Source organism: Neodiprion virginianus, chromosome 4 (genome assembly GCF_021901495.1).
Source record: "Neodiprion virginianus isolate iyNeoVirg1 chromosome 4, iyNeoVirg1.1, whole genome shotgun sequence".
NCBI lineage: Eukaryota > Metazoa > Arthropoda > Insecta > Hymenoptera > Diprionidae > Neodiprion > Neodiprion virginianus.
The window spans coordinates 7,695,489-7,706,053 of NC_060880.1; the positions used below are offsets into that span (position 1 = coordinate 7,695,489).

At 34.6% G+C, this 10,565-nt stretch overlaps 2 protein-coding genes across 2 annotated transcripts; one reads left to right on the forward strand and one right to left on the reverse strand.

Moving 5' to 3' along the window:
- The first annotated feature begins 2,186 nt into the window (after positions 1-2,186).
- Positions 2,187-6,273, forward strand: LOC124302360 (uncharacterized). Its single transcript, XM_046758475.1, has 5 exons — positions 2,187-2,485; positions 3,207-3,713; positions 3,796-3,884; positions 3,985-4,206; positions 5,327-6,273. The coding sequence occupies exons 1-5, from the start codon at positions 2,354-2,356 to the stop codon at positions 5,613-5,615; spliced, it is 1,239 nt and encodes a 412-aa protein (XP_046614431.1). The 5' UTR covers positions 2,187-2,353; the 3' UTR covers positions 5,616-6,273.
- A 99-nt stretch (positions 6,274-6,372) lies between these two features.
- Positions 6,373-8,583, reverse strand: LOC124302361 (DNA-directed RNA polymerase II subunit RPB7). Its single transcript, XM_046758476.1, has 8 exons — positions 8,300-8,583; positions 8,104-8,213; positions 7,726-7,885; positions 7,594-7,644; positions 7,457-7,522; positions 6,871-6,942; positions 6,765-6,798; positions 6,373-6,646 (listed from the first exon to the last, which is right to left on the reverse strand). Exons 1-8 carry the CDS (start codon positions 8,309-8,311, stop codon positions 6,633-6,635), a joined length of 519 nt encoding a protein of 172 aa, XP_046614432.1. The 5' UTR covers positions 8,312-8,583; the 3' UTR covers positions 6,373-6,632.
- Positions 8,584-10,565: the final 1,982 nt, after the last annotated feature.

Sequence of the window (10,565 nt, forward strand, 5' to 3'; positions counted from 1 at the left end):
CAGGAGTAATCGAAAAACGTGACTCGTGCATCATTAATGAGAAAATAGAAAGATGTTTGTTTCGTTTGACAACAAAAGAACCGCCTATTGTACAGATTGTATAAAAATCACAGCACAGAGTCTACGTAGCCACTAATATGAAGACATGTGAGCTTCTTTCGCGCCTCGCGACCCTCGAGGTACGAACAAAATCACTTAGATCAAAATAAAAAATATTTCGAACGATTCGAGAATTTAGTTGAATGATTTAAATTTTAATGTTGATCGTTAGACGGTTCCAGGATGAGGTGCACGACATTCGTGAAAATTCGACATTTCACCGAGGACAACAATATGAGAGCCGAAGAAAGTCAAAAAAAAAACAAACAGATATGAGATAAATTTGTAAACTTTCAGAAAAAACTTTGAGCAATATTGATGAAAAAATTACATAGTAAATACGAAATGTTTCGTAAGAACACATTTAGGCTTAATGACAGGAAAAACTTCAAAATATAAAATTATAGAAAGTTGTAGAGTAACTTGAGGAGATTAGTTTTAAAAAAAAGAACCACACACACTAACATAAATTAGAGAAATTTTCAACGAGAAAATTTGATAAAATATTCTGTAAATTATAATTACGAAAGTAGGAGAATCAATTAGGGCTTTTGGTTCATTCAAAAATTCGTTAGCACTTCTTCTGTGACTGGATTGATTACCCTCTTCAAAAACCACGAACATTCTGTTTTGTATTTGTCAATTTTTCCGTGCGACGGTTTTTTCTTTCAAAACGACTAAGCCGCAAGCAATAAAGATCTCGCTAATTGGGTGTAGTGTACAGGTATACAGATCTCGATTTCAGGAATTAACGAGACTACTTTCGTTGTCGTGTGATCCTCACTGTTCACCGTTTCCGTGTACCGAATTCGTACCCTGTTAAAAACAGGTCGCCCACGTGACGGAACAGTTTGTGGATATGGAATTGATGAGATGATATCGGTGTACAAGATCTCGAGACGTACGAATTCTGCAGGGAATAAATTCGACATCCAAAGTCCGAACACTGAGTGAGGCTGCGCGTTTTTTCGAGAAGGAACAGGGTCCAATCGCCCACGTTGCTCTCTGTCTGCAAAAAAAGTTTGGTAGCAATAAAAGTAATAACAAATGTTGAAGTCTTCGTTCTGCTCGCACGATGCAAACTGTGAAGCAAATAACAGTGGAACCGGCTTTGTAACTTATATTTGTCAAGAAAAAGAAAATTCATTCTAACGTTCTGAATACAATTTCATATCAAGTTTGTATTTAAGGTCTGTTTAAGTGTATCCACTACACGTACTTATATAAACTCCAAACTATCACAAAAACTGGTGAGTAATATATTTTTTAAGTTGTCTTTGAACTAAATTTTCAAATTTTTTTGACAACGTTATCGAGCTTTGTGCCTATGCGTCTAATCTTTTCACCCCGAGCAGTAAATCACTCGAGAAATTTGTAAAATAGATAATAGGCGATGTTTGTAAGAATTTCTTCTATCGTTTGACGAGTATACGAATCTTCTAAACGCACGATATTATAGAATGTATGAATAAAAAAATGGAAGAGCACGAAAATAACAGATAAGACTATTGTGTTTTGTCGCATTCTTTATTCATACGTAACATTCTCTGTCGCGTGTCTGATACGATACAGTCGTCAGCAAATATAAGGTACATAGGTATGTAAATTCTTAGCCTTGCGAAAACTGTCCACAGATTGAGACGGGTTAATATTTTAGACTTGACTTTATAATAAATTGCTTAAACTCAACCCGTATTCAACTAAAATTATATTTGTTAATTTCACCGTTGAGTTAAAAAAAAAAAAAAAAAACTGACATTCGCGCATAGTGTCGCAACCATTCCAAAGTTTAAGTATTTTTTTACCTGAAAATGCAAAAAAAATCCGGATTTACCATGGAATATGAAAAAAACATTACAAAAGAAAATAACCAAAGGTGTCACTACAGTGGCTTCTATGACTGAAGTGGTCAACAGTCCTCGATTAACGTTCAATTTCAAAAGAACGTTGAATTTTAAATTCAAAATTCTCGTCCCGCGCTCTGACAGTCGATAGTATCGTACTCGATTCAACACTTCGATATATCGCAGGTGAGTTTCGACGGCTGTATCGATACGGAATGAATTGTTATACGTTAATCGTTGTTGCCGCTCGGACCTCGAATCATTGGGTAAAACTTCGTTTCGAACATTCTGTGCCTCGAATGTTCTTCGAAACAAAAAGGTAGAGGATAACTGAAGGCGGCGGATAAGGAAAAAGAAAGAGGCGTGCGTGTGTATTGTCGTCTGTCATAAGCCGATGTGAATAAATAACAATGTCTCAGTGCTTTAGGAATATATCCAACAAATTCACAACTGTTAATTCTCTGTTAAATACGCGTAAGCACGTAACGCAATTCGACAAGGAACTGCCGCACCGAGTGAAACCTTCAACGTTTTTGGAAGAGGTGAGAAAACCGATTAAAGCACCGAAAGAACCTCTCGAATCTTCGCTGGCATCTTAATCGATAAATCCAGGCCGGTTTTACCCATGCTTTGTTCCCTGACAGAACCGGCTTTGAAGCTGAAGCGAGCCGAAGACTCGGTGCCGAAATTTTAACCTCACTCATCTTACATAACTTTTATTCTCTATTTACCATCTTGTACGGTTAATATATACTCGCCAATGTCTCGACGCAATTCATGCGACGGCTGTGCCTCGTGAAATGAAGTTTGTTCAAGCGGTTAGACGTTACTTTAAAAAATTCGAGCGTCTCCGCCCCAATCAAATGAGACATAACCTCAAAATCAACGAATGCAACCGCTTGAGTATAACTGTATTTGATTTACAGCACGTATACAAATTACGTCAGCTAACCTCCGTTGTTCATTACCGTGGATCGTATTTCACCCCTGTTTTAATGTGATTTATTTTTATTCATCATGCGTCGCGAAAGATTTCATCCAAATTCATCCAATTTTCTCAGCGGCGATAGATGTATAGGTTGAGTATTAAGGCTTCGCTAGGTACATACAATCCTATTTTTATAAAAGAAAAAATCTGTTTTCAAAAGTACATACAGTTGTCCAACAATGTTTACAGACGTTCTATTTTCCTCATTTACAATAAATCGAAAACCTTTCATTTTTGATGTACCAAAATTTCACTATCTGCTCATTTTTCCACAGTTTCTAAACACAAGAAGTATAACAAGCCGCACAGCAGATTGTCCGAATTATAAACCGCAGAGTCCGGTGGCATCGTCTTTGGAGCTTTTAAATACTTGCGATGCTTGGCGAGATGCATGCCAAAAAGATGAGGAAGTGGAAAGAAAGAGTCAGTTTCATGGAAATTGCAAAACTCCAGTTTCCCTGAGTCCTATAATCTCTAGCACGAAGCGGTACAAAATGTCGCCGGATGATGTCGTAGCAGTTGGCAATCGTTGGAACGATTCGAACTCGTTGAAATATGAAATTGAGTCTTTAGAAAAAACTTACACAAGATTATCCAGTGGCATTACATTGCTCAAAACCAACGAATCCATTCTCTCAGAGTATGAGAAAAGAATGATCCTTCTTTCTGACAGTAAATTGAACCTAGAAGAAACAGGAGCGACTAAACAACAATCTCCCAACACTGATGGCAAGCCAAACGACGAGCAATTACAGCATGTTTTTAACAATCTTCGAGAAGAGGTAGGATGTAATTTTTTACAACAAATTCATCTTGATTAAGTACACACGGAATTTTGATGTAAATTTTGTTACCCTGTTGCAGTTACCAAAATTATTTCATTCTTCAATGGACTTTACGGTATATCATTCTGACTTACAGTTTGTCAACAACATTAGAGGTACTGTAACTCGGTAAGTGATACTCTGTAACATGATACTGTACAAATATCTGTTCCCTACATGTAAAAAAAATATCACTTTATTCTGAATCCTCGATCGCATTCTTTTTCAGAGGTCTTGTACGCTATGTCAAACAAGTGATTTTAATAAGGACAATCGGAAATATGAGGTTTGCTTGTGTCAATTTCGAAATACTAAAAATGACCATCGATCCCGAGGATAACTCTATAAAAGTCCGATGGAGGATAAGTGGACTTTCAGGAATCAGGACTTTTATTACGTTTTGGAAAATAAAGTTGTGGAACATAAAGGAAACCATTGACCAACAGGAAATGTAAGCATGGGAAATATTTACAACTTTTAATCGGCAAGACAAATCACTGACATCAATCGGTCAGTTCCGATGACTTGGAGGGGGGGTATCGTTAATTCGGTGAAGAAAAGGACACTTTTTTCAACATTTTTTTACAAGATACAGGCAATGTATATTAAATTAACTAATTACAGTATCGTAGAGTAACATTTCAAGAATATTTTCTGAAAATTTTGTGTGAAAAATATTAATACCTAAGCCTTTGGCAGCAAATCTCTGGAGACGTCTCGAAAAAAAATTGTTTTGCGGTGACGGTTGTAACTCATCACTGGGTCATTTGAAATCAAAAAGTCAAAATGATTTTATTAAATTATGAGTTTCCCCAGGTAAAGCTGTCGAGTTTTTTTTTTAAATTTCTTGTTATTTTTTATTTTACAATAACATATATTGATTTTTCAACTTTGGTAACACTGGAAAGTTAAAAACGCGATTTTCGCTTAAAAAAATCGGCAAATTTGTTATTGTAAAATAAAAAATAACAACAAATTAAAAAAAAAAACTCTACAGCTTTACCTGGGGAAACTCATAATTTAATAAAATCATTTTTACTTTTTGATTTCAAACGACCCAGTGATGAGTTACAACCGTCACCGCAAAACAACTTTTTTTCGTGACGTCTCCGGAGATTTGCTGCCGAAGGCTTGGGTATTAATATTTTCCACTGAAATTTTCAGAAAATATTCTTGAAATGTTACTCTACGATGGTATAATTAGTTAATTTAATATACATTGCCTGTATCTTGTAAAAAAATGTTGAAAAAAGTAACTATACCCCCCCCCCCCCCCCCCCCTAAGTCTTTCTCAAATCAATTCAAATAAGCAATTTCAGCCATATAAATTAATCTATTTTTTAGCGACACTAGGCTAAATATTTGATTTGTCATTCATTATTTACTTCTGAAGTGAGATTTATGAAAAAAATCACCTTTAAGTTCCTGAAGAAGATTTTTATAAAATTTGTATAATATTTTGCATCAGGAATCGATTTGAAAATTCTGAAAGAAATAAGCATAACATCTACACTATAAAGTCTGAATTAGCTGTTGCCTGGAAAGACACATTTTGACTATATTTCTTCCAGCTGGTATGACGGATTCTCTACATTTTATGTAAATGGTGAGGGTCTAATTTACAAACATGTAGCAGACAAAATGATGCCTGATCGAGATGTGACTCCAATAACCAAAGACTCATCTGCAGTTGCGACAAAACTAGCCCTGTTTTTGGGCTTATTAGTGCCAGGTGAAACGATACCTGAAATGTACCTCTTGCGACCATTGTCAAGACGACATGATTCATTACTTAGAAAGTTCCAAGGAGATACAGAGCATTTAGCAACAAATTTGTTACCGTTAGAAAAACTTAAATAATTTATTACTGTAATAAAACATTTAAATCTCAAATTTGTCCAATTTTGTTCCAGCCCTAAGATGCTTTGAAAATAAAATTATTAAATTCGAAATATCACTAACGACTTCTATGTAATGTTGTCTAGCATTTTATTCATGTGGCTGGTAGCGTCATTTACCAAATGTAAAACAATGATAACCTGACACAATTCCGAACGATTTTCAATTAAAAGAGCAACTGGCGTTATATGATGACAAATTGAGTGTTTCATTAGTAAAGACATTAACTTCTGCTTCTAGACAGATTTGACAAAGTAAAGCTCTAGTGAATAGGTAACTTTTAGTTTAGTCACCGGTACACAAAATACTTGGAACATACAAAAGTGTAACTAATCAGTCTGAGATTCAAATTTTCGAGTGAGTGATGTTCTCAACAATTATCGACGATTGATTTGTATCACATACAAATGCAGTTTGTTGTTAGATTTTCATTACGTAGATTACATAATTTATTAAGAAACTGTGATGGTCAGATGATTGAATGTAGTCATTGACAAATTAAATCATGAGATAACGTTGAATGTAAGAGAATTTACTTGCTTGTAAATTAAAAACGAAGCCACCGCTAAGCGTCATCTATATATAGCCCGTGAAAAAATAAAACTATTATGTATACATACTTGTACACCGTGCCTTTGGTTTATATTACTTCACTCAATCCTATATACCTAATCCGTGAAACAATTTCAAGTCCTGCACATATGAATAAAGAAAGGTATCCCAAGATAAAAATTTATTTACACATAGAATTCAAACGTAATTCCTAACTTGAGTATCTTATATTATCTTATTACCGATTTGGGCCATTGATTAATCATCTGAACTTGTCACAAACTAGTCATTTAGATGAATGTACAAACATCCCAGGATCAATTGTCACACTTTACATTGGTCGCCACTTCCTTCCGTGCCATAAATTATGTCAGTCCATGGATCAGGTAGTATGTTACATTTTCGAAGTACAGTAATTAGCTTCCATTACATCACCAAGCCTAGAATCCATGCATTCAAAACTAAATGTTAAAATCTAACATTAAATTAACAGTAAAGATATGTAAGTTCGAAAATGAAAAAAAAAATGTATACAGAATAATCTAAACAGAATCTTACCAAGGAAATCATCCATTAAGGTACCAATGGCAAACTGAAAATGATTCACAGGAAAATTAATGAAATAAGTTCTTAAAAAAAATTCTTTGTAAATCTGTGTACTTACAATCCCTGTCGCATCAACTCTGGTACCAACAATTTTTAATCTTATTTCGTCATCTGCTTGAATTACTACATCCTGTAATTGAAAGAATAACAAATTGATTATCCTTAGATTGTTTCAGAAGAAACCTTACTTTATATTTACAGCGACGGATATCCTGGGGAAGTTCGATCAGAAATAACCTTGGGAAATGTTTCTATGAAGCACTAACATTGTGTACATGTTAGTTTAGTTATTCTTTGACATGAATTTTACTGTCATTATGATTGTACAACGATAAATTCATCTTTTTGTATAACGTAAAGTACCAAAGCCATTGCAAAATTTAGCTTATTCTTTTATAATCAATAACAGGTATTTCATATTCTTTGACAACAATGGCTTGTTCTCAATGAAAAATTTTAATAGAAGATAGATAATAACACGAATTCAAAAATATATATTTCAGAATCAAGGCTAAATATTATTTTATCGTTTATCAAAAGCGATGTTCATAATTTTCTAAAACTAGCTAGAATTTGTATAAGCAACAATATTATTTCCACAGAACATCACAATCCAATATCGAATTTCATAATAAATTTCTCACCTCTTCCTTTGACTTATAACAAGGTGGATTGACATTTGGACAAAATTGCATGTCGGCTGGAATGGACTGAAATAAAAGAAAACGAAAAATTTAGGTTTACATCAAATGATAAATGGGAAACAAAAAAAAATACTCACGTGATGAGATATGAAACAAGACAATGGTCCTATTTCAGCGAACATGCCAACCTACAACCGTAAGACATACACAGAGTAATGTTTGTACGATTATGATCAAAACTCACATATCAACATAACAACTTGTTATACCTTATTGACTTGCGTTACGACTGCATCCAGAACCTCTCCTTTGAAAGGTCGAAAAACAATAGCCTTATATTTTACAGGATATACAACGAAACCTTGTCCTGGCTGAATAATACCAGCTCCAATATTGTCTATCGTTGTCACTGCGACGACAAATCCATACCTATAGAAATTCGAGGTGAATAATGTTTTGTAAATGAAATGCTTGACGTAATGGAAAATGTTGTCATTTATAACATTTAAAGTATAAGAATAAAGGCAGTTCCACTCTGTTCGTAATGTTTTGCGATGAGAAATAAGATCTGCATAATTTCAATAGCTATACCTGACCTCAATACCTATTTTCAAAAGCAATTCAATCAGTTATTAATTATCACATACTTTCCAGTGCACGTTCCCTCGACTTCAGTGTACAGTTTCTGTTTAACCGTATCAAGTAGCTGAGGTCCAAAGTATCTCGGATGCAACAAGATCTCATGCTCCAACGATATCTGGAATATGATTGCAAAATTTTGAGTCAAATCAACTCGAACTGAACACATTTCAATGCGAATAAGATAAGAGGAGGTTAACTTACGTGATAAAACATGTTGTTTTTTACCTCCGTTAACGGTCTTCAGCTATCCAACTTATTACTTTTTTTTTTGTATTTACAGAATCTCTTGAAATCGAGTACCCTACTTTTCAGAAACTAAGTCTGACAGAATCTGTCACATTGGGGTTATGTACGTACAGAATTACGCCGCGAAGTGTGACTATGCGAGTGACCGTTGGAGTAACGCGGCAGCCAGGCGCGGGAAAATTGCTGCGCATGCCCAAAAAATAGCACACGTTTGAAATTATGGAACGTAATATTTCACGGAAAACCCATGATTGGAGATATATAAAGACTGATAGCCTTATGAGACTTTTCCTAATCGAAAATGGAAGAAATAATATATCAGTGAAATAAACTCATGTTCAAGCGGCGCCACCTGCATCCTACCTTGCACGCGCAACTCAACAGCGTAGCTGCTGTTACCATCGCTCACCGAATAGTCGAATATAATTATGCCTATGGAATGACGTACGGGAACAGACTGAAATTTTCATACAACTCCGTGTGGACGCCGTATACTACCCACTTTTCAACTACGCAAATTCATTTAGGCCAAATTCAGCAATATCAATTTAAATCCATCGCATCGACAAAAATAATGCTATGTATATAGATGCACAATAAACATGCACTTGGTTTACTGTTGACAGAGTTGGAAACCTTTTCTTGATGCAAGGAATGGGAAACATAGTCGAAGAAGTTAATCAAAGAATAGAGATATATGTATAATTGTTCCTATATGTACCTTATGTAATGTTTGTACATATGTTTAATACTTAACTCGGACCGTTAACTGAAGATAATAATATGTATCTTCAGTCAACGCTCATATTTTCATTTCAAAAAAAGATGCAGCTGAAATATAAAAATAATTTCTTAACTGACATCAGGGTTCCGTGATTTTATTATCGATGAAAGATGACTGCTTTAATTATGGATGAATGATGGTCGTTTTAATTATATATGAAGGGTGATCGGTTTTATCTTATGTGTAAACGGCAATTAACTTTGGATGTTCGCGCACGGTTTTTTTTTCTTATGAGGTATGAGATAATCACTAAAATGGAGAACCTGGTGAATACGCAAAACAATCTACAACTAAACCAAGATCAAAAACACGAATAGCTGTAAAATGTTGTCATTTACCTATCGGAATACGATGCAAAAATCTTTGAAGAAATGAAAACAAATCGGAGTAGAATAAGCACAACCACCAAAATACGAGAGAGCTGTATAATTCTACAGCAAAATACAAACCGAACATGACCTATGAGCGACTTGAGAAAAAAAACTCTGGCACTAAAACGATCGCAATAAAAGACTGTAAAACCATTGAAAAATAAACTACAGCTAAATAAATTTTACCACACATTGTGATCATGATGATTCTGAACTGCATCGCTAAATCTATGTATCGGTGAAAACAAGATGACTGACCCTGAACCAGACCTAGACCAGACGTAAGCCTAAACAATAAAACGTTGATTTTTCAGTATAGTCAATAAAGCTGTTACCTACAACAGATGAAGATATAATTAGTGACATATGTCAATACAGATAAAAATATAATTAACGAAAAAAGAGACAAATTAATTAATCGAAACAGGGAGAAGATTTGATTAGCTGAAACAGTAAAAAAGTTTGATTAGCTGAAAGAGACGGAAAATCTGTTGAGCTGAAACAGACAATAGATTTGATTAGCTGAAACAAACCAAAAGTTTGATTAGCTGAAAGAAACACAGTGTTCGATTAGCTAAAACAGATAAAATGTTTGATTAGCTAAAACAGACGAAGGTATGATTAGCACAATCACATAAGTTCATACACTGACAAAAAATGGATCGAGTCCAACATGATATTCGCTTTAATGTTCGTTGCTTCAATTATTAATTGTATTGATGAATAAAAAACAGTCCAAGTTTTTTGAATCGATATCTCTTTCTGCTTTGAAACATTAAAGTGAATATCTTTTTCGACTGAACATTCTACAGTTCTCAATGCGTTTGTTGAAAAAATGGTTTTGTTGCCCTGTAACAACAAATAAAACGATCAGTTGAACGAGTATATCTGTAAATTTTGGATAAATTTCATAAATACTTACGCTAACGTCACTATCTACATTCCACTACTAGTATACACTACCGAAATTTTTGGTCCTGCGCGTTGAGCGCTAGTTTTCAAATGCCGCGCTTTGCCTCATAACTGAAACGTATCAAGTCCACGTGCCAAAGGTGGCGTCGAAATT

Bases quoted from the DNA above. Each gene is read 5' to 3' on its own strand.
- LOC124302361 (XM_046758476.1), bottom strand. The intron at 7,523-7,593 runs GTGAGTATTTTT...CTTTTATTTCAG, and splicing joins CTTGTTTCATATCTCATCAC to TCCATTCCAGCCGACATGCA. The intron at 6,799-6,870 runs GTAAGTACACAG...AATCATTTTCAG, and splicing joins GAGTTGATGCGACAGGGATT to TTTGCCATTGGTACCTTAAT.
- LOC124302360 (XM_046758475.1), top strand. From the start codon at position 2,354: ATGTCTCAGTGCTTTAGGAATATATCCAACAAATTCACAACTGTTAAT. The intron at 2,486-3,206 runs GTGAGAAAACCG...ATTTTTCCACAG, and splicing joins CTTCAACGTTTTTGGAAGAG to TTTCTAAACACAAGAAGTAT. The intron at 3,885-3,984 runs GTAAGTGATACT...ATTCTTTTTCAG, and splicing joins ATTAGAGGTACTGTAACTCG to AGGTCTTGTACGCTATGTCA.